Source organism: Pelobates fuscus, chromosome 1 (genome assembly GCF_036172605.1).
Source record: "Pelobates fuscus isolate aPelFus1 chromosome 1, aPelFus1.pri, whole genome shotgun sequence".
NCBI lineage: Eukaryota > Metazoa > Chordata > Amphibia > Anura > Pelobatidae > Pelobates > Pelobates fuscus.
Window position 1 is genome coordinate 6296667 of NC_086317.1, and position 25768 is coordinate 6322434.

Genomic DNA, 25768 nt, shown 5'->3' on the forward strand with positions numbered 1-25768 from the left:
TAACCCCCACATCTGTATACACTATATAACTATCGAACCCCCACATCTGTATACACTATATAACTATCAAACCCCCACATCTGTATACACTATATAACTATCTAACCCCCACATCTGTATACACTATATAACTATCTAACCCCCACATCTGTATACACTATATAACTATCTAACCCCGACATCTGTATACACTATATAACTATCTAACCCCCACATCTGTATACACTATATAACTATCTAACCCCCACAACTGTATACACTATATAACTATCTAACCCCAACATCTGTATACACTATATAACTATCTAACCCCAACATCTGTATACACTATATAACTATCTAACCCCCACATCTGTATACACTATATAACTATCTAACCCCAACATCTGTATACACTATATAACTATCTAACCCCAACATCTGTATACACTATATAACTATCTAACCCCCACATCTGTATACACTATATAACTATCTAACCCCAACATCTGTATACACTATATAACTATCTAACCCCAACATCTGTATACACTATATAACTATCTAACCCCCACATCTGTATACACTATATAACTATCTAACCCCAACATCTGTATACACTATATAACTATCTAACCCCCACATCTGTATACGCTATATAACTATCTAACCCCAGCATCTGTATACACTATATAACTATCTAACCCCAACATCTGTATACACTATATAACTATCTAACCCCCACATCTGTATACACTATATAACTATCTAACCCCCACATCTGTATACACGATATAACTATCTAACCCCCACATCTGTATACACTATATAACTATCTAACCCCAACATCTGTATACACTATATAACTATCTAACCCCAACATCTGTATACACTATATAACTATCTAACCCCACATCTGTATACACTATATAACTATGTAACACCAATATCTGTATACACTATATAACTATCTAACCCCCACATCTGTATACACTATATAACCCCGACATCTGTATACACTATATAACTATCTAACGTCCACATCTGTATACACTATATAACTCTCTAACCCCGACATCTGTATACACTATATAACTATCTAACCCCCACATCTGTATACACTATATAACTATCTAACCCCACATCTGTATACACTATATAACTATGTAACACCAATATCTGTATACACTATATAACTATCTAACCCCCACATCTGTATACCCTATATAACTATCTAACCCCACATCTGTATACACTATATAACTATCTAACCCCGACATCTGTATACACTATATCACTATCTAACCCCGACATCTGTATACAATATATAACTATCTAACCCTGACATCTGTATATACTATATCACTATCTAACCCCGACATCTGTATACACTATATAACTATCTAACCCCACATCTGTATACACTATATAACTATCTAACCCCGACATCTGTATACACTATATAACTATCTAACCCCCACATCTGTATACACTATATAACTATCTAACCCCAACATCTGTATACACTATATAACTAACTAACCCCAACATCTGTATACACTATATAACTATCTACACCCGACATCTGTATACAGTATATAACTATCTAACCCCGACATCTATATACACTATATAACTATCTAACCCCGACATCTGTATACACTATATCACTATCTATCCCCGACATCTGTATACAATATATAACTATCTAACCCCGACATCTGTATACACTATATAACTATCTAACCCCGACATCTGTATACACTATATCACTATCTAAGCCCGACATCTGTATACAATATATAACTATCTAACCCCGACATCTGTATACACTATATAACTATCTAACCCCGACATCTGTATACACTATATAACTATGTAACACCAATATCTGTATACACTATATAACTATCTAACCCCCACATCTGTATACACTATATAACTATCTAACCCCCACATCTGTATACACTATATAACTATCTAACCCCCACATCTGTATACACTATATAACTATCTAACCCCACATCTGTATACACTATATAACTATCTAACCCCAACATCTGTATACACTGTATAACTATCTAACCCCCACATCTGTATACACTATATAACTATCTAACCCCGACATCTGTATACACTATATCACTATCTAACCCCGACATCTGTATACACTATATCACTATCTAACCCCCACATCTGTATACACTATATAACTATCTAACCCCACATCTGTATACACTATATAACTATCTAACCCCACATCTGTATACACTATATAACTATCTAACCCCACATCTGTATACACTATATAACTATCTAACCCCACATCTGTATACACTATATAACTATCTAACCCCACATCTGTATACACTATATAACTATCTAACCCCAACATCTGTATACACTTTATAACTATCTAACCCCAACATCTGTATACACTATATAACTATCTAACCCCAACATCTGTATACACTATATAACTATCTAACCCTAACATCTGTTTACACTATATAACTATCTAACCCCAATATCTGTATACAATATATAACTATCTAACCCCGACATCTGTATACACTATATAACTATGTAACCCCACATCTGTATACACTATATAACTATCTAACCCCAACATCTGTATACACTATATAACTATCTAACCCCCACATCTGTATACACTATATAACTATCTAACCCCCACATCTGTATACACTATATAACTATCTAACCCCGACATCTGTATACACTATAACTATCTAACCCCCACATCTGTATACACTATATCACTATCTAACCCCGACATCTGTATACACTATATAACTATCTAACCCCACATCTGTATACACTATATAACTATCTAACCCCAACATCTGTATACACTATATAACTATCTAACCCCAACATCTGTATACACTATATAACTATCTAACCCCGACATCTGTATACACTATATAACTATCTAACCCCACATCTGTATACACTATATAACTATCTAACCCCCACATCTGTATACCCTATATAACTATCTAACCCCACATCTGTATACACTATATAACTATCTAACCCCCCACATCTGTATACACTATATAACTATCTAACCCCCCACATCTGTATACACTATATAACTATCTAACCCCCACATCTGTATACACTATATAACTATCTAACCCCCACATCTGTATACACTATATAACTATCTAACCCCACATCTGTATACACTATATAACTATCTAACCCCACCATATGTATACACTATATAACTATCTAACCCCACATCTGTATACACTATATAACTATCTAACCCCGACATCTGTATACACTATATAACTATCTAACCCCCACATCTGTATACACTATATAACTATCTAACCCCCACATCTGTATACACTATATAACTATCTAACCCCCACATCTGTATACACTATATAACTATCTAACCCCCACATCTGTATACACTATATCACTATCTAACCCCGACATCTGTATACACTATATCACTATCTAACCCCACATCTGTATACACTATATAACTATCTAACCCCACATCTGTATACACTATATAACTATCTAACACCCACATCTGTATACACTATATAACTATCTAACCCCCACATCTGTATACACTATATAACTATCTAACCCCCACATCTGTATATACTATAGAACACTCTAACCCCCACATCTGTATACACTATATAACTATCTAACCCCCACATCTGTATACACTATATAACTATCTAACCCCAACATCTGTATACACTATATAACTATGTAACACCAATATCTGTATACACTAGCTGAGAGGGGATATGATAACATTATACAAATATATTTGGGGCCAATACAAACCATTGAGTGGAAATCTATTCACAAACCGGACTTTACATAGGACACGAGGTCATGCGTTTAGACTGGAAGAAAGATTTTGTCTAAGGCAAAGGAAAGGTTTTTTTACTGTAAGAACAATCAGGATGTGGAATTCTCTGCCTGAAGAAGTGGTTTTATCAGAGTCCATACAGATGTTCAAACAGCTACTAGATGCATACTTGCAAAGACAGAATATTCAAGGATATAATCTTTCAATGTAGGGTAATAACTGCTTGATCCAAGGATAAATCTGACTGCCATTCTGGGGTTAAGAAGGAATTTTTTTCCTAGATTGTTGCAAAATTGGAAGCGCTTCAAACTGGGGTTTTTGCCTTCTTTTGGATCAACAGCAAAAACAAATGTGAGGAAGGCTGAACTTGATGGACGCAAGTCTCTTTTCAGCTATCTAACTATGTAACTATGTAACATAACTATCTAACCCCCACATCTGTATATACTATATATGTGGGTGTATGTGTATCTGTCAGTGTGTGTGTATGTGTATCTGTGAGTATGTGTGTGTCAGTGTGTGTATCTGTCAGTGTCAGTGTATATATGTGAGTGTCAATGTCTATAATTCCCATTAACTGCCACGTTCCCAGAGACTGGCGTGGGACACAGACCACAGTGTCCACCATTAACTCTTACGTTCCCAGAGACTGGCATGGGACACAGACCACAGTGTCCACCATTAACTCTTACGTTCCCAGAGACTGGCGTGGGACACAGACCACAGTGTCCACCATTAACTGCCACGTTCCTAGAGACTGGCGCGGAGCACAGACCCAAATGTCCACCATTAACTGCCACGTTCCAAGTGACCAGAGGGAGACACAGACCGTTGTATTTACCATTAACTCTTACGTTCCCAGTTGCCGGCATGGGACATAGATTGCAGTATCCACCATTAACTGCCACGTTCCCAATTACCGGTCACTTGCTGTCAAAGGAACGCAGACTGGTTTGAATGTTTTAATTTGTAATCACACGTGTTTGGAGGTGTCTTACTGTGGTAGCATGCATAGAAGGGGTTAACTCATGCATAGAAGGGGTTAACTCATGTATAGAAGGGGTTAACTCAGTGAGTATGAATAAATGCAAGTTTGATTTATGTCATCAGGAAACTAAAGTAGCAAAATCTTTATAAAAGATTAGAGATAATTGTGCCGTCAGTAAACATCAATAGCCGATGACATTTCCCCGTAATATTGTTTCACCCTTAATCAGGGCTAAAAATGTCCACTTGTCGGCTAGTGATTGAGACTAGTAACTTTTAATACCTGGCTCGTAGATTAGGGTTTGAATCTGTTAATGACCCGAGCAGATTCTCTGAAACTTCGTTTAATGTTTCTATTTTACTGATTATGGAAGTTCAGCACCTGTCGCCCCGTTCATATTAATCATTGGTTGCACAGGTAAGAGGATTAATGGGAGGCGAATGCTCCCTGTGACTCACAGTAACCTCATTAGACCATCAATAATCACTGCACCCGGGTAGGTAGCAGCCATTACTGCGATATCACTGATCCTGATTACAGACGGGAAGGTAACGCAGGTCAGGGAAAGGGGAGCAGGCAGGTAGCAGCCATTACCGCGATATCACTGATCCTGATTACAGACGGGAAGGTAACGCAGGTCAGGGAAAAGGGGAGCACGTAGGTAGCAGCCATTACTGCGATATCACTGATCCTGATTACAGACGGGAAGGTAACGCAGGTCAGGGAAAAGGGGAGCACGTAGGTAGCAGCCATTACTGCGATATCACTGATCCTGATTACAGACGGGAAGGTAACGCAGGTCAGGGAAAGGGGAGCACGTAGGTAGCAGCCATTACTGCGATATCACTGATCCTGATTACAGACGGGAAGGTAACGCAGGGCAGGGAAAGGGGAGCAGGCAGGTAGCAGCCATTACTGCGATATCACTGATCCTGATTACAGACAGGAAGGTAACGCAGGGCAGGGAAAGGGGAGCACGTAGGTAGCAGCCATTACTGCGATATCACTGATCCTGATTACAGACGGGAAGGTAACGCAGGGCAGGGAAAGGGGAGCACGTAGGTAGCAGCCATTACTGCGATATCACTGATCCTGATTACAGACGGGAAGGTAACGCAGGGCAGGGAAAGGGGAGCAGGCAGGTAGCAGCCATTACTGCGATATCACTGATCCTGATTACAGACGGGAAGGTAACGCAGGTCAGGGAAAGGGGAGCAGGCAGGTAGCAGCCATTACCGCGATATCACTGATCCTGATTACAGACGGGAAGGTAACGCAGGTCAGGGAAAAGGGGAGCACGTAGGTAGCAGCCATTACTGCGATATCACTGATCCTGATTACAGACGGGAAGGTAACGCAGGTCAGGGAAAAGGGGAGCACGTAGGTAGCAGCCATTACTGCGATATCACTGATCCTGATTACAGACGGGAAGGTAACGCAGGTCAGGGAAAGGGGAGCACGTAGGTAGCAGCCATTACTGCGATATCACTGATCCTGATTACAGACGGGAAGGTAACGCAGGGCAGGGAAAGGGGAGCAGGCAGGTAGCAGCCATTACTGCGATATCACTGATCCTGATTACAGACAGGAAGGTAACGCAGGGCAGGGAAAGGGGAGCACGTAGGTAGCAGCCATTACTGCGATATCACTGATCCTGATTACAGACGGGAAGGTAACGCAGGGCAGGGAAAGGGGAGCACGTAGGTAGCAGCCATTACTGCGATATCACTGATCCTGATTACAGACGGGAAGGTAACGCAGGTCAGGGAAAAGGGGAGCACGTAGGTAGCAGCCATTACTGCGATATCACTGATCCTGATTACAGACGGGAAGGTAACGCAGGTCAGGGAAAGGGGAGCACGTAGGTAGCAGCCATTACTGCGATATCACTGATCCTGATTACAGATGGGAAGGTAACGCAGGTCAGGGAAAAGGGGAGCACGTAGGTAGCAGCCATTACTGCGATATCACTGATCCTGATTACAGACGGGAAGGTAACGCAGGTCAGGGAAAGGGGAGCAGGTAGGTAGCAGCCATTACTGCGATATCACTGATCCTGATTACAGACGGGAAGGTAACGCAGGTCAGGGAAAGGGGAGCACGTAGGTAGCAGCCATTACTGCGATATCACTGTGTAGCGGAGAGCTGATTTCTCGCAGCTATTCTCCACTTTAGATCCAAGGGAGGCTCAGGAACAAGTCATTAGTAAATCCACAGCAGAGTTTCCAGCAGGTAAAAAGATTCAGCGAAATCCCCCACAGTACTCCCAATAACTGGACGACACACAGTTTCAGGAGTAGAACTGACAATCGTTTATTCCAAGGTTTCTTATAAAGCCTGCTCCCATGCAAGGGAGGGAACTACAGCAATTATGACAGTGACCAATACCATTCTTGCCACCTCCCACACATCTCCTCCCCTCAGAGTGAGTCATAATCCCCTTAAGTTGTACAGTAGTTTACCCCAAACTTGGATGTACCCCTAAACCATCATATATCTGTAATATCAGGGTACCGCTGGGTAGCCCTGATCTGGGTGAATATAATATCCAAAATTCACCCAGATCGGACCAGGGGTTCGGTAGTTACAGGCAAGTGAAGTTTGACCGACCGCACACGAGTTGGTATCCGAAAAGGGTTCCATGCGAATGGGCCCTGCGGTCGGTCTCCGTTCGGCAGTTAAAATAGACATTTACAATTGCCATCCACATTTACATTCGTTATGTCTCTCCGTTCGGCAGTTACGGAGCTCTGGAGGTCTCAGCGGTGTTTGGTTGTCTGAGTGTCCGATTTGAGTTCCAGGCACTCGACGACCAAACACCGCTGGGATTTTCATGCGTAAGATGGCCGCCGCCACGTGTACGCATGCCGAATGGCGGCCACCCAGATACAATGTTAATGAGCCGGTTAACTTGCGGTTTGGAAAGAATGTGAACCTTAATTGCTGGCACACTTCTCTCCGGGGTGGCCCCTCCGTTCGGTAGTTTCCATAAGTATATAGTACGGATGGAAACTACCGAATAACATACAATTCACATAATAAACAGACGAACAGCAATTTCAACATAGGGAAAAATTATACGAACACAGTCACACAGGCACTTTGCAGGACAGGCTTACTGCATTCCGCTACACTGCTCCCCCTTGCCCACAAGCCGGCATACACAGTCTGATCCCACACGGATCGGCTTGGGGATGACCGGGGTGCTCACGGATCATTTCTCCAGATCAGTTTGTCGCGACAACCCGTCGGCGTTTCCGTTTTGCTTACCCGGGCGGTATTGAATGTTAAAGTCAAAAGGCTGTAGCGCCAAACTCCAGCGCAGCAGCCTGGCATTGTCCCCAGCCACCCGGTTCAGCCAGACTAACGGGTTGTGATCCGTGAGCAGCGAAAAAGCCTGTCCATACAAATAGGGTTGCAATTTCTTCAAGGCCCACACCACAGCCAGGCATTCCTTCTCGATGGCGGCGTAGCTTACTTCCCGGGGTAAAAGTTTGCGACTGATGTAAGCCACTGGATGTTCTCCGCCATCGGCCCCGACTTGGCTTAATACTGCCCCCAATCCAAACATAGAAGCGTCTGTGTGAACAAGAAAACGTTTAGTTGGATTGGGAGCGGCCAAGACAGGGGCATTAACAAGTGCATCTTTCAAGTTTTGGAATGCCTGCTCACACTCCGGGGTCCAGGTTACTTGGCGGGGAAGGTTTTTACGGGTCAGGTCAGTGAGGGGTTTGGCCAGGGCACTATAATTGGGGACAAACTTCCGGTAATACCCTGCTGTCCCTAAGAAGGCTAACACCTGGGTTTTGGTTGTCGGGGTAGGCCACTGGGATACCGCCTCTACTTTGGCGGGTTCCGGCTTCTGCTTACCACAGCCCACTCGGTGGCCCAGGTACTGTACCTCGGCCATCCCGATACTACATTTAGCTGGTTTTAGGGTCAAACCAGCCTCCCTGATCCTGTCTAGGACCGCTCCTATATGGGCCAAGTGTTCCTGCCAGGTATCGCTAAATATGGCAATATCATCGAGATACGCGCAGGTATAGTCTTGGAACCCATCTAGGAGGCGGTCCACCATCCGCTGGAAGGTAGCCGGCGCGTTTTTCATCCCAAACGGCATGACCTTAAATTGGTACAGGCCGAATGGGGTGACAAAGGCGGACTTGGGGATGGCGTCCGGGGCCAGGGGAATCTGCCAATACCCTTTGCACAGATCAATCGTGGTAAGGTATTGCCCCCTGGCCATCCGGTCTAGTAACTCATCGATCCTAGGCATCGGGTATGCGTCGGATACGGTCTTCTCATTCCGTCTCCTGTAGTCCACGCAAAAGCGGGTCGTGCCGTCCCGCTTTGGTACGAGGACCACTGGAGATGCCCAGGGACTATCTGAGGGCTCAATCACTCCTAACTGTATCATCTCCTCAATTTCTTTGCGCATATTCTCCCGGACCGCTTCAGGGATGCGGTACGGGGTCTGGCGCATGGGGAGTTGACCTGGGGTGTCTACTCGGTGGGTAGCCAGAGGGGTGTATCCAGGTACATTAGAAAAGGTTTCCTGCTTTTCCTGCAGTAGCTGTTGTACCTCGATACGCTCCTGTGGGCTCAACCGATCCCCCAATACAACTGCTCCTAAATCCCCAGCCAGCTGTCCGTCTTCTAACAGATCGGGGAGGGGTAGGCTGTCGCTCTCTTCAGAGGTGGGGGGCGCAGATCGCTGTCACCTCCTCTGAACGTTCCTGGTAAGGTTTCAGCATGTTCACATGGATCATGCGTCGCCCCCCATTCCCTGCGCAGTGGCCAATTATATACGTGGTGTCACATCGTTGTTCTACCACTCTATAAGGGCCTTGCCAGGCGGCCTGTAGCTTATCGTGTCGAACAGGTTTTAAAATTAAAACTTTCTGTCCGACCTGAAAGCTGCGGTCCCTGGCGCCTCTATCGTACCAGGTGCGCTGCCGCGTCTGAGCTGCCTGTAGGTTTTCCTTTACCGTCTTGGTGAGTGCTTCCAGGCGATCTCGGAGGGCCAACACATATGGTACAATAGGGGTACCGTCCACGCTACGGTCTCCCTCCCAGTGCTCTCTAATCAAGTCTAGGGGTCCCCTTACTCTCCTCCCGAATAGCAGCTCAAAAGGGGAAAATCCTGTAGATTCCTGCGGCACTTCCCTGTAAGCAAACAGTAAGTGCGGCAGGAATTTTTCCCAGTCTCGGTGAGTCTCTGCGAAGGTTCGGAGCATCTGCTTTAAGGTGCCATTGAACCGTTCGCATAGCCCATTAGTCTGGGGGTGGTACGGAGCACTAATTATAGGCTTAATTTTACAGAACTTCCAGAGTTGTTGGGTAACCTCTGCCGTGAACTGAGTGCCCTGATCCGAGATGATCTCCCTGGGTAGCCCCATCCGGGAGAAAACCTGCATCAGCGCCTCAGCCACCGTCTCTGCATGTATATTAGTTAAAGCTACCGCCTCGGGGTAGCGCGTGGCATAGTCCACTACAGTCAGGATGTATCGTTTGCCCGAGGGGCTGGGTTTCCGGAAGGGACCTACAATATCTACGGCAACCCTATGAAAGGGTTCCTCAATTATGGGTAGGGGGTGCAGCTTCGCCTTATGCTTATCCCCCCTCTTTCCCACCCTCTGGCACGTGTCGCAGGTATTACAGTACCTGCGTACCTCCTGGCTAATCCCTGGCCAAAAGAAACTCTGGGTCAATCGATATCTGGTACGGCTGACCCCCAAATGTCCGGATAGCGGAATATCGTGCGCTATCCGGAGTAATTCGGTTCGGTACCTCTGAGGTACCACCAGCTGTCTTGTGGTAATGGGGTCTGACCCATCTATCTGTTTACTCGATTCCCGGTATAATAACTGTCGGTCCCATACAAATCTTTCCCCCTCCGCCCCCGGTTGGATAGAGGTGACCTTGTCTCGGTATACCTGTAAGGTGGGGTCAGTGACTACCTCGGCTACAAACTCGTCCGGAGGGGCCCAAGGGATACAGTCTAGGGAAGGGAAGGAATCTCTTACCTGGACCTCCGGCAGTGCGTTGTTTTGTTGGGTGCGGGCCTGTTGCCTGGTGACTACTGGGTGTGCTTCTTCAGTAGGTTGTGGTTCAAATGCGGAGGTGAGTTTGCCCAGGTCATTCCCCAGGACCACCTCAGCAGGTAATTGCGGCATTAGTCCCACTTCCACATTCCCGTACCCCGCACCCCAATGCAAATGTACCCTGGCTGTGTCTAGCCGATACACGGCTCCCCCTGCAACCCTGACAGCCACAGTCTTATTCAGTTTGGCCTTATCTGGAACCAAATGGCTTTGCACCAGGGTGATGGTGGCTCCTGAGTCTCTGAGCCCCTGCATAGGCTTCCCTTCCAGATATACGGTTTGCCTATGGTGCTGGCGGTTATCCGCCTGTGCCTGTAAGGGGTTGGCCTCATGCAGCACTTCCCACTGTTCCACAGTCGTGACTGGAACGGCAGAGCTGTAGGGAAGTGGTACCTCATCCTGGTAATGATGTGCTGCTGCTCTCGGTGGTGGTGGTGGGGGCCCTGGTCGGATCCAGGTGTTGCGTTCCCTGGACTGCGGACAATCTCGTTGGTAATGTCCCCACCTCTGGCATCGGTGGCATTGCACAGAAGCAGGTGTGCGGTATCTCGGCTGCGCTGCTGCTGGTGCTGGTGGAGGAAGGGATCTTGGTGGGGGTTGAGGGTTAGGAGAAAATGAATTTACCCCTAGTGGCCGCATGGCCGGTTTGTTACCCACTGTCTTGGTTTGTCTGCGAGCATCCATAAAGTCATCTGCCTTTTTGGCAGCCTCGGTGAGGGTGGTGGGGTTACGGTCCCTCACCCATTCCTGCAGTTCTGAGGATATCCCCTCATAAAACTGCTCCAACAGCAGCATTTGTAATAAGTCCTCCATGGACCTCGCTTTACTCGACTGCATCCACCCAAGGGCTGCCCTTTCTAGTCGGCAAGCCCACTCCGCATGTGAATCTTTGTCCACCTTTTTCAACTCCCTGAAACGTCTCCGGTATGCCTCTGGTGTTATTGCATACCGGGCCAAGATAATCTCTTTCACCCGGCTATAGTTCCTAATTTCCACATCTGGTACAGTGCGGTAGGCTTCCGCTGCCCTTCCTGACAGCCGTCCTGCTAATATGGGTACCCACTCTTCCCTTGGTATGTTATGCAGTGTACATAGTCTCTCAAAGTCCTGGAGGAAGGCATCTATATCCTCCTCTGCTTCCACATACGTTTTAAAAGCTTGGTAGGGAATTTTGGGCTTACCCTCTTGTGCTATAGCTCCTGCGGTACCTCTTTCTGGTGTTTGTGGTCTCCTGTTTCTCTTTACAAATTCCTGCACCTCTGTCATGGTTTTAGAGATGATCTCTGTGGGTGGGTTTTCCCCATAGAAGGCCAGTCTGTATTGTAATTGCCTTTGGAACTCCTCCTGTTCTGTTTCAGGTCTTTGTTCCGTGGCCTGGACCTCCTCTGCTCTGTATTCTGCCATTACTTCGGTGATAAGCGTTGCTTTGGATTTGCTGCTGGCAGAAACACCTTTTGCTTCCAGAAGGTCTTTCAAGGTGGTTCTTTTTAGCGTAGAAAGGTCAATCTCCATTAATCCTTGTTCCTCTGTGAGTCTGGATCCCAGCGCTGCCAACCAATGTAGCGGAGAGCTGATTTCTCGCAGCTATTCTCCACTTTAGATCCAAGGGAGGCTCAGGAACAAGTCATTAGTAAATCCACAGCAGAGTTTCCAGCAGGTAAAAAGGTTCAGCGAAATCCCCCACAGTACTCCCAATAACTGGACGACACACAGTTTCAGGAGTAGAACTGACAATCGTTTATTCCAAGGTTTCTTATAAAGCCTGCTCCCATGCAAGGGAGGGAACTACAGCAATTATGACAGTGACCAATACCATTCTTGCCACCTCCCACACATCTCCTCCCCTCAGAGTGAGTCATAATCCCCTTAAGTTGTACAGTAGTTTACCCCAAACTTGGATGTACCCCTAAACCATCATATATCTGTAATATCAGGGTACCGCTGGGTAGCCCTGATCTGGGTGAATATAATATCCAAAATTCACCCAGATCGGACCAGGGGTTCGGTAGTTACAGGCAAGTGAAGTTTGACCGACCGCACACGAGTTGGTATCCGAAAAGGGTTCCATGCGAATGGGCCCTGCGGTCGGTCTCCGTTCGGCAGTTAAAATAGACATTTACAATTGCCATCCACATTTACATTCACCTGGATAGTGATTCCCTCATTCGGTACTTTATTACTACCGAATGGGGATTCGTTATGTCTCTCCGTTCGGCAGTTACGGAGCTCTGGAGGTCTCAGCGGTGTTTGGTTGTCTGAGTGTCCGATTTGAGTTCCAGGCACTCGACGACCAAACACCGCTGGGATTTTCATGCGTAAGATGGCCGCCGCCACGTGTACGCATGCCGAATGGCGGCCACCCAGATACAATGTTAATGAGCCGGTTAACTTGCGGTTTGGAAAGAATGTGAACCTTAATTGCTGGCACACTTCTCTCCGGGGTGGCCCCTCCGTTCGGTAGTTTCCATAAGTATATAGTACGGATGGAAACTACCGAATAACATACAATTCACATAATAAACAGACGAACAGCAATTTCAACATAGGGAAAAATTATACGAACACAGTCACACAGGCACTTTGCAGGACAGGCTTACTGCATTCCGCTACACACTGATCCTGATTACAGACGGGAAGGTAACGCAGGTCAGGGAAAAGGGGAGCACGTAGGTAGCAGCCATTACTGCGATATCACTGATCCTGATTACAGACGGGAAGGTAACGCAGGTCAGGGAAAGGGGAGCACGTAGGTAGCAGCCATTACTGCGATATCACTGATCCTGATTACAGACGGGAAGGTAACGCAGGTCAGGGAAAAGGGGAGCACGTAGGTAGCAGCCATTACTGCGATATCACTGATCCTGATTACAGACGGGAAGGTAACGCAGGTCAGGGAAAGGGGAGCACGTAGGTAGCAGCCATTACTGCGATATCACTGATCCTGATTACAGATGGGAAGGTAACGCAGGTCAGGGAAAGGGGAGCAGATAGGTAGCAGCCATTACTGCGATATCACTGATCCTGATTACAGACAGTAGGTAACGCAGGGCAGGGAAAGGGGAGCAGGTAGGTAGCAGCCATTACTGCGATATCACTGATCCTGATTACAGACGGGAAGGTAACGCAGGTCAGGGAAAGGGGAGCAGGTAGGTAGCAGCCATTACTGCGATATCACTGATCCTGATTACAGACGGGAAGGTAACGCAGGTCAGGGAAAAGGGGAGCACGTAGGTAGCAGCCATTACTGCGATATCACTGATCCTGATTACAGACGGGAAGGTAACGCAGGTCAGGGAAAAGGGGAGCACGTAGGTAGCAGCCATTACTGCGATATCACTGATCCTGATTACAGACGGGAAGGTAACGCAGGTCAGGGAAAGGGGAGCACGTAGGTAGCAGCCATTACTGTGATATCACTGATCCTGATTACAGATGGGAAGGTAACGCAGGTCAGGGAAAGGGGAGCAGATAGGTAGCAGCCATTACTGCGATATCACTGATCCTGATTACAGACAGTAGGTAACGCAGGGCAGGGAAAGGGGAGCAGGTAGGTAGCAGCCATTACTGCGATATCACTGATCCTGATTACAGACGGGAAGGTAACGCAGGTCAGGGAAAGGGGAGCAGGTAGGTAGCAGCCATTACTGCGATATCACTGATCCTGATTACAGACGGGAAGGTAACGCAGGGCAGGGAAAGGGGAGCAGGTAGGTAGCAGCCATTACTGCGATATCACTGATCCTGATTACAGACGGGAAGGTAACACAGGTCAGGGAAAGGGGAGCAGGCAGGTAGCAGCCATTACTGCGATATCACTGATCCTGATTACAGACGGGAAGGTAACGCAGGTCAGGGAAAGGGGAGCACGTAGGTAGCAGCCATTACTGCGATATCACTGATCCTGATTACAGATGGGAAGGTAACGCAGGTCAGGGAAAGGGGAGCAGATAGGTAGCAGCCATTACTGCGATATCACTTATCCTGATTACAGACAGTAGGTAACGCAGGGCAGGGAAAGGGGAGCAGGTAGGTAGCAGCCATTACTGCGATATCACTGATCCTGATTACAGACGGGAAGGTAACGCAGGTCAGGGAAAGGGGAGCAGGTAGGTAGCAGCCATTACTGCGATATCACTGATCCTGATTACAGACGGGAAGGTAACGCAGGTCAGGGAAAAGGGGAGCACGTAGGTAGCAGCCATTACTGCGATATCACTGATCCTGATTACAGACGGGAAGGTAACGCAGGTCAGGGAAAAGGGGAGCACGTAGGTAGCAGCCATTACTGCGATATCACTGATCCTGATTACAGACGGGAAGGTAACGCAGGTCAGGGAAAGGGGAGCACGTAGGTAGCAGCCATTACTGCGATATCACTGATCCTGATTACAGATGGGAAGGTAACGCAGGTCAGGGAAAGGGGAGCAGATAGGTAGCAGCCATTACTGCGATATCACTGATCCTGATTACAGACAGTAGGTAACGCAGGGCAGGGAAAGGGGAGCAGGTAGGTAGCAGCCATTACTGCGATATCACTGATCCTGATTACAGACGGGAAGGTAACGCAGGTCAGGGAAAGGGGAGCAGGTAGGTAGCAGCCATTACTGCGATATCACTGATCCTGATTACAGACGGGAAGGTAACGCAGGGCAGGGAAAGGGGAGCAGGTAGGTAGCAGCCATTACTGCGATATCACTGATCCTGATTACAGACGGGAAGGTAACGCAGGGCAGGGAAAGGGGAGCAGGTAGGTAGCAGCCATTACTGCGATATCACTGATCCTGATTACAGACGGGAAGGTAACGCAGGTCAGGGAAAAGGGGAGCACGTAGGTAGCAGCCATTACTGCGATATCACTGATCCTGATTACAGACGGGAAGGTAACGCAGGTCAGGGAAAAGGGGAGCACGTAGGTAGCAGCCATTACTGCGATATCACTGATCCTGATTACAGACGGGAAGGTAACGCAGGTCAGGGAAAGGGGAGCACGTAGGTAGCAGCCATTACTGCGATATCACTGATCCTGATTACAGATGGGAAGGTAACGCAGGTCAGGGAAAGGGGAGCAGATAGGTAGCAGCCATTACTGCGATATCACTGATCCTGATTACAGACAGTAGGTAACGCAGGGCAGGGAAAGGGGAGCAGGTAGGTAGCAGCCATTACTGCGATATCACTGATCCTGATTACAGACGGGAAGGTAACGCAGGTCAGGGAAAGGGGAGCAGGTAGGTAGCAGCCATTACTGCGATATCACTGATCCTGATTACAGACGGGAAGGTAACGCAGGTCAGGGAAAAGGGGAGCACGTAGGTAGCAGCCATTACTGCGATATCACTGATCCTGATTACAGACGGGAAGGTAACGCAGGTCAGGGAAAAGGGGAGCACGTAGGTAGCAGCCATTACTGCGATATCACTGATCCTGATTACAGACGGGAAGGTAACGCAGGTCAGGGAAAGGGGAGCACGTAGGTAGCAGCCATTACTGCGATATCACTGATCCTGATTACAGATGGGAAGGTAACGCAGGTCAGGGAAAGGGGAGCAGATAGGTAGCAGCCATTACTGCGATATCACTGATCCTGATTACAGACAGTAGGTAACGCAGGGCAGGGAAAGGGGAGCAGGTAGGTAGCAGCCATTACTGCGATATCACTGATCCTGATTACAGACGGGAAGGTAACGCAGGTCAGGGAAAGGGGAGCAGGTAGGTAGCAGCCATTACTGCGATATCACTGATCCTGATTACAGACGGGAAGGTAACGCAGGGCAGGGAAAGGGGAGCAGGTAGGTAGCAGCCATTACTGCGATATCACTGATCCTGATTACAGACGGGAAGGTAACACAGGTCAGGGAAAGGGGAGCAGGCAGGTAGCAGCCATTACTGCGATATCACTGATCCTGATTACAGACGGGAAGGTAACGCAGGTCAGGGAAAGGGGAGCACGTAGGTAGCAGCCATTACTGCGATATCACTGATCCTGATTACAGATGGGAAGGTAACGCAGGTCAGGGAAAGGGGAGCAGATAGGTAGCAGCCATTACTGCGATATCACTTATCCTGATTACAGACAGTAGGTAACGCAGGGCAGGGAAAGGGGAGCAGGTAGGTAGCAGCCATTACTGCGATATCACTGATCCTGATTACAGACGGGAAGGTAACGCAGGTCAGGGAAAAGGGGAGCACGTAGGTAGCAGCCATTACTGCGATATCACTGATCCTGATTACAGACGGGAAGGTAACGCAGGTCAGGGAAAAGGGGAGCACGTAGGTAGCAGCCATTACTGCGATATCACTGATCCTGATTACAGACGGGAAGGTAACGCAGGTCAGGGAAAGGGGAGCACGTAGGTAGCAGCCATTACTGCGATATCACTGATCCTGATTACAGATGGGAAGGTAACGCAGGTCAGGGAAAGGGGAGCAGATAGGTAGCAGCCATTACTGCGATATCACTGATCCTGATTACAGACAGTAGGTAACGCAGGGCAGGGAAAGGGGAGCAGGTAGGTAGCAGCCATTACTGCGATATCACTGATCCTGATTACAGACGGGAAGGTAACGCAGGTCAGGGAAAGGGGAGCAGGTAGGTAGCAGCCATTACTGCGATATCACTGATCCTGATTACAGACGGGAAGGTAACGCAGGGCAGGGAAAGGGGAGCAGGTAGGTAGCAGCCATTACTGCGATATCACTGATCCTGATTACAGACGGGAAGGTAACGCAGGGCAGGGAAAGGGGAGCAGGTAGGTAGCAGCCATTACTGCGATATCACTGATCCTGATTACAGACGGGAAGGTAACGCAGGTCAGGGAAAAGGGGAGCACGTAGGTAGCAGCCATTACTGCGATATCACTGATCCTGATTACAGACGGGAAGGTAACGCAGGTCAGGGAAAAGGGGAGCACGTAGGTAGCAGCCATTACTGCGATATCACTGATCCTGATTACAGACGGGAAGGTAACGCAGGTCAGGGAAAGGGGAGCACGTAGGTAGCAGCCATTACTGCGATATCACTGATCCTGATTACAGATGGGAAGGTAACGCAGGTCAGGGAAAGGGGAGCAGATAGGTAGCAGCCATTACTGCGATATCACTGATCCTGATTACAGACAGTAGGTAACGCAGGGCAGGGAAAGGGGAGCAGGTAGGTAGCAGCCATTACTGCGATATCACTGATCCTGATTACAGACGGGAAGGTAACGCAGGTCAGGGAAAGGGGAGCAGGTAGGTAGCAGCCATTACTGCGATATCACTGATCCTGATTACAGACGGGAAGGTAACGCAGGGCAGGGAAAGGGGAGCAGGTAGGTAGCAGCCATTACTGCGATATCACTGATCCTGATTACAGACGGGAAGGTAACGCAGGGCAGGGAAAGGGGAGCAGGTAGGTAGCAGCCATTACTGCGATATCACTGATCCTGATTACAGACGGGAAGGTAACACAGGTCAGGGAAAGGGGAGCAGGCAGGTAGCAGCCATTACTGCAATATCACTGATCCTGATTACAGACGGGAAGGTAACGCAGGTCGGGGAAAGGGGAGCAGGTAGGTAGCAGCCATTACTGCGATATCACTGATCCTGATTACAGACGGGAAGGTAACGCAGGTCGGGGAAAGGGTAGTAGTCACTAACCATCCAGCTCGGCAAGCTGAGAATAACGTCAGCAATTTTAGTAAATACCTAAATTATAATATTTTTGGGAGGGTAGATGGACAACTTTGCTTAGTTTTTGAAATTCAGAACACAGCAACTAACGCTCTAAGCAGGGGATTCGCGAAACACTGAATACGAAGTCAGGATATTCAGGCCGAAGTAGCTGACGGAGAAATTCCCCAGCTAGGCTTATTTGCTGATCAGCTACTTTTGCTTGGATTTCACAATTCAGTATTCTGTTTAGTAAACCCCAATAGACCGGATATAAAAGACAATATATTGACTGGAGACATTTTATCCTGAATCGTTGGCTCCACTATAGGAATTCATTTTTTAGGGCTTTATATAATATTGGAATAGATTTATATTTTATTTGGGTTTGATGTAACCATGGTAACAGGCCTGGTCACATGACCTGGTGTTTTGACAATGTATACACTCTTTTGACTGTACCTACAATTTCCCGTCCCCCTAAACAATATATTCACCTTCAATAAAAAAACAAAAAGTCACTTGCACACTATTACAAATCCCTGCGCACATTTAAATAACTGGAGGTTTTTAGTATCACTCCAATGTCCATTTAAGTGTCAGCTCACCTGCCACATCACGGCAAAACTTCTTAGGTGAGTCCTACACTAACAAACCTTTAGGTACAATGAGACAGAGAGGGGTATTTCTCAAAATCCCTACAGATTGCTTTGGTGCAGCAGGGTGAATTGTTAGTGTAGGACTCACCTAAGAGGTTTTGGCAAGTGAGCTTACACTTTATTGACTATTGGAATTTGGAGTGACACTGAAAACCTCCAGTTATTAAAAGGTGCATATGGATTTGGGATAGTGCACACGTCACTTTTATTGTATATATTGGGACTGGTGCCCAGGGGTAGTGAGAATCATTGCTGCTGCCCAGGAGTAGTGAGAGTTTGAGCCCTGGGCTTCATTTTGTATGTTAATATATTCACGTTAATTAATATAAATTGTGTGGCTGCATATAGGAGTTGGAGAATTGTTGCAGGACAGTTTTTTTTTTCTTCAATGTCTTCATAAGTCTCACGTTTAGTAAATAGATCCCCATTGTTGTCCCCGAGTGGCAGGGCCAGGGTTAATGGGTGCAGGCTCACTCCCTGTACGTGCGAAGTACACCTTGCTGTGTCCCTGAACCAGCCAGCCTTAGATTATGTGAGATTTCCATTCCCTGCAGACAGATGGTGTCGGCTAAATATGGACCAGAAAATAAAAAAACATTTCCAGGGACGCAGCTCAAGTAATTAGTCCATCGCCCTGCTGCCACGCTCCGGCACAGGGACAGCAGATGGTCCTCAACCGCAGACTAAACAGGGAGGATGGAGGCCTTGGGTCCAAACAGAACTGTCTAAATTAGCGGTTACACAGAGAGACCAAGTGTCTAAAATGCACGGCTTCTAAAAAACTTAAAGCAGCGATTTCAAGTGAGACCTACTAAACAGAGCACCAGCTGGGGACTCAAGGATTCTTAACCCCTTAAGGACACATGACATGTGTGACATGTCATGATTCCCTTTTATTCCAGAAGTTTGGTCCTTAAGGGGTTAAAGCAAATAAAACACACAAGAGTTAACTCTAGAGTGTAGTCAGTGTGACTCTCCGAATCTGCCCCAGCACACAGAGTCCCTGGGAATCTGCTTAAACACCCAGCGTCATCTCTGGGAATTTACCCCAACAACCAGAATCAGCTCGGTGAATTTCAACATTCACCCTGAGCCAGTCATCTCTGCGAATCTACCCATTCACCCCGAGCCAGTCATCTCTGCGAATCTACCCATTCACCCCGAGCCAGTCATCTCTGCGAATCTACCCATTCACCCCGAGCCAGTCATCTCTGCGAATCTACCCATTCACCCCGAGCCAGTCATCTCTGCGAATCTACCCATTCACCCCTGTAGCGGAGCTGCAATCCTAAGACACAATATCTCCGCTGGAATCCTCTGGAGCTGGAAGAAAGAGCTGGTCAGTGATTATAGCCCCCCCCCCCCCCCCCCCCCAGTAACTGGACGACACGCAGTTCTGGGAGTCAACTGATCTTTATTCGGTCACACAAGGCTCATAGGGTCTCCACAACAACATTACAGGTTTTTTTCCTGTAATATAATTGAGCTCTAATCTGGATAATCAAATTATCTCTCAGTTACAGAAAAATACATACAACATTGTAAATCACCCCAAAAACATAAGAAAATAGTACACAACCCCACAAGTCCGATATCCTTGAATAGCCCTAGTCTGAGCGCCTAACATATCCAAAAAGCGATCATATTGGTTCAGTGAAATGAAATCGCCATTCGGGAGAAGTTTTGATCAGCTGGCCACAAGGTGATTCCCTAAAAGAGTTCCAGAGAATTCGTGGCAGCAGCTTGTCTCTGTTCGGGGTTCCTGCACGTACACAGATGAACGCTCCCCTGGCACATTAGCAGCGAATGCTCCCCCTAGTCGGTAGTCCCTATCGCCTGAACTTGGTTCATGTAGCTGGTCGGGAATGTAAACAGGCAGCAGTACCATCTTTGCCGCGGTTAGCGAGAATGTGTAGCCGACAAAAGTTCCACGCCTTGATGACTAAGTACCGCTGCCTGCGTTGGGAGACAAAATGGCTGCCATTCACTGGACCAGGTGCATTCAGTTATACGAATAGCAGCCACCCAGTGAAAGCACTCAAATTAATCCTTTAAATGCAGTTAACTGCCAGGGGTGGTCAGTGTTCTGAGTCAATAAAGAGGGGGGCACAAAAGCTCAGTTCGGCTCCCAGATGGGGAGATACAGCTCTGTTCTGTAAATTCCTATATCATTCCAGCACACCCAGGGCATGGTACCAGGTCCGCCACAACCCCGAGCCAGTCAGCTCTAGGAATCTACCCATTCACCCCGAGCAAGTCATCTCTAGGAATCTACCCGTTCACCCCAAGACCGTCATCTCTGTGAATCTACACATTCACCCAGAGCCAGTCATCTCTAGGAATCTACCCATTCGTCCCAAGCCACTCCTCCCTGCGAATCTACCCATTCATCCCGAGCAAGTCATCTCTAGGAATCTACCTGCTCACCCCAAGACAGTCATCTCTGGGAATCTACCCATTCACCCCGAGCAAGTCATCTCTAGGAATCTACCCGTTCACCCCAAGAAACTCCACACTTACCCAGAGCCAGTCATCTCTGCGAACCTATCCGCTTACCCCAAGACAGTCATCTCTGCAAATCCTTCCATTCATCCCAAGCTAGTCCTCCCTGCGAATCTACCCATTTATCCCGAGCAAGTCATCTCTAGGAATCTACCCATTCACCCTGAGCCAGTCATCTCTAGGAATCTACCCATTCGTCCCAAGCCACTCCTCCCTGCGAATCTACCCGTTCATCCCGAGCATGTCATCTCTGTGAATCTATCCGTTCACCCAGAGCCAGTGATCTCTGTGAATCTACCCGTTCACCCCGAGCCACTCATCTCTGCTAATCTACCCGTTCATCCCAAGCCAGTCATCTCTGCTAATCTACCTGTTCATCCCAAGCCAGTCATCTCTGCTAATCTACCCGTTCATCCCAAGCCAGTCATCTCTGCTAATCTACCCGTTCATCCCAAGCCAGTCATCTCTCTGAATCTACCCTTTCACCCTGAGCCAGTCATCTCTGGGAACCTACCCATTCATCCCGAGCCAGTCATCTCTGGAAACCTACCCATTCACCCCGAGCTAGTCATCTCTGGGAATCTACCCATTCATCCTGAGCCAGTCAACCCTGCTAATTGACCCACTCATCCCAAGCCAGTCATCTCTAGGTATCTACCCGTTCACCCAGAGCCAGTCATCTCTGCAAATCTACCCGTTCACCCAGAGCCAGTCATGTCTGCGAATCTACCCATTCACCCCAGGCTGGTCATCTCTGCAAATCTACCTATTTATCCCGAGCCAGTCATCTATAAGAATATTCCTGTTTATCCCAAGTCAGTCATCTCTGCAAATCTACCCATTCTAGGGCCAGTCATTTCTGCAAATCTACCCGTTCATCCCTAGCCAGTCATTTCTGCAAATCTACCTGTTCACCCCCAGCCAGTAATGACTGTGAATCTACCCATTCACACGAGTCAGTCATCTCTGTGAATCTACCTGTTTATCCTGAGCCAGTCATCTCTGGGAATCTACCCATTCACCTTGGTGAATCTACCCTTTAATCCCGATCCAGTCATTCCTGTGAATCTACCCATTCACCACAAGCCAGTCATCTCTGCAAATCGACCCATTCATCCTAAGAATCTGCTCCAACACTCAGAATCCTCTCTGTAAATCTATGCATTCACCCCAAACTAGTCATCTCTGTGAATTATTCCATTCACCCGGAGAATCTGCACATTTCACAGCAAATTGCTGACCCTGAGCGACTGGGTTCCCAAACACAGCACTTTGTCCACAATAGCTCCAGTTGTGGTTTATCTGTATGGCTCGACAGGACCTCAGGTAGGAAAAATAAATAAATCCTGTGTAATATTTGAAGTTGTTTTTTCCATTAGTGTGCTCGGTGCTGGTCGGTATCTGTTCATTCGAGGATAGGGCCCGTTCCAGACCGCTCAGCCAAATATTGCAGCTTGGGAAGTAAATCAAAGGACACGAGGCCTCAGAAGGGGGTTCGGTGATAACAAATTCCATAATAAAAACTAAAAATAACCCCAAAAAAAACAAACCACAAACCAAAATCCCACCTTCAGCGTTCGCGTTATGATATGGCGAATAACGCCTGGCGGTCACATATCACGCAGGGAATACAAGCACCTGGTGAGAAAACAATCTCATGAAAACATATAGAAACAATGACGCCAGCAAGCAACTCCCATCACTACTAGACCTTCCATTCAAAAACAGTGGGAATTCCTCATGAGGATCCTTGCGAACAGCTGTGGGGGCACCATATTGGTTCATTGAGTCTAGAAGCCACAGCGCAATCTAGATTTCTCACCGACCAAAGGACATTTTATTCTTATTATTTTTTTTAAATTCATTTTTACCTTCAGAAATGTGCGATTTTAGGGCTTTGCTTCCCAAACTGTGATTTGCAGAGAAGTGATTAGCTAACTAGCAGAGCAGGAGAAATATTGGACCATTTTTAAAATGTCATCCCGTTTGGTCAATAATGTGAAACGTTCTACAATAATTATCATTCTATAGTGCATGTGATTAGTATGACATTGCTCTCACCGGCTCCCTGCTTGGTGAATACACCCCTCGGTGTAGTTTAGCAATATTACTACTTTACTGCTGCAAAATGCTGTCTTTTTGCTGCATTTTGTAAAGGTTTTATAGCTACCCCAATCCACACTCCTCTTGGGGTGTCAAATATACCAACTTCTGTCCAAGTGATACCGTTATGGCAAGAGTATCAGCTCTTGCTGGCTGAGATGTTAAACGTCATAGGGAAAGGATTTGTCACTGACTCCCATCACTGTAAACTACCTCCGCTGTGAGGGTTAGACAGTCAGCCGATACTGCCGTTTTACAGCATCCCTTTAATCAGTGTTAAACTGCAATAAATATCAGGTTTCTAATTCACACTTCCACTGCTCTAATTAAAGGGACACGGTAGGCACCAAAACAACTTTATCTTAATGAAGTAGCAGATCATGCCCTGCAGTCTTACTGCTCAATTCTCTGCCGTTTTCCCCAGCCCTAGTCACACCTCCCCTGGCTGTGACTGACACAGACTGCATGAACACAATGGTTTCATTTGCAATCAGATGTAACCTACTTTAAAGTAAGTTTAATCACATACAGGAGGCTCCTGCAGGGTCTAGCAAGCTATTAACATGGCAGGAAATAAGACATTCCAAATCAAACAGACTGTGCAATAAAGGACATTTAAACATTAGATCTCACTTTACAGGAAGTGTTTAGGAAGGCAGTGCAAGACACGTGCAGGAAGGTGTGACAAGGGCTACATAAACAAAGTGATTAAACTCCTAAATGGCAGAGGATTGAGCAGTGAAACTACGGAGTTATGATCTATACACCAAAGCTGCTTCATTAAGCTAAAGTTGATTTGGTGCCTACAGAGTCCCATTAACTCTTGAAGAGCTGAACTGCTCACAGTAAAGGGGTTAATGCCACAAATATAACAAATATTTCATCTGTGTCAGTATAAACTCGGGGAGAACCACAGATGTAACTATTACTAACAGCCCATTCTTATCATACAGAGCAACACTCTTCTTCCAATATATTTATTAATCACAGAAATGTATTTTATTCCAAACCTGTCCAATCTGTACATTTCAGTAAACGGTAAGTTGTCCTGCACTGGCTAAGCCAGCATGGAAGGCATATTACCCACCACTTCTAATATATAATACAGGGAGGGATGTGCTTCCAGAAGAATTAAGATTACGAACAATCTGAAATTCTACATCGCAAAGGAAAGATCTAGAAATCGGAAAAAAAAGGGATTGTAGTTTATCGTTTCACAGTTAATGGAGCTATAGATCGGTGCTGTGCTGAAATGAGGTCTTCCAGAGAATTGCACAAGCCATAAAAAAGCACACATTGTAAGGGACTTTATTCAGAAAACAATCGGACAATCGTCCAATGAACAGAGCAGTCTGTGTGAATCCGACTCCACTGGGAAATGCTGGAATGACAGATTTTCCGGGCGGTTTATTTACACGGGACAGATATTATAAATAAAATGTAGCAGCCCACTATCTGCCAAAGCAATATGTGAATAATATCTCTGACATCACCAGGTCAGGGAGGGTCACAGCCCACGTCTACACAGCATCATCCGTCCAGAGGGACGAGTCCTTGGCTGTACCCCAATATCCCAACGCACGGGAGAGGCTGGCTTATCCCAAACAGTCTCTAAGAAGCGAAGGTCAGAGGCCGGAGAATGAATGTGAAGGGAAGAAGGGACCATTTTCCTGTCAGAATAAAAAACATGTTACTAAAACAATGTAATTCTATTATATCAGAGCGTAAAAAAACAAAACATGAGAGATAGCTACTACTGGTACTGTACCCTATGGTGCCCACTGGAGCCTAATATTGTTATATTCTCTTTATCGGTTTTATTATTTACAGCAATATTGTGCCTTTTCAATTTTGACTGTTCATTCTCTACACTTTAATATATATATTTATAGTACTGCAAAAAAAATAA

The 25768-nt window shown here is 46.6% G+C and overlaps 1 protein-coding gene across 2 annotated transcripts in view; it reads right to left on the bottom strand.

Annotated features, from left to right (window-relative positions):
• Positions 1-24820: 24820 nt before the first annotated feature.
• Positions 24821-25768, bottom strand: part of GDAP2 (ganglioside induced differentiation associated protein 2) — a 64664-nt gene continuing 63716 nt past the window's right edge. For both annotated transcript variants that reach the window (XM_063445977.1, XM_063445969.1), the window contains exon 14: positions 24821-25529. In XM_063445977.1, the coding sequence (XP_063302047.1) occupies positions 25485-25529 (45 nt within the window). In that variant the 3' untranslated portion in view covers positions 24821-25484. The remainder of the gene's footprint in view (positions 25530-25768) is intronic.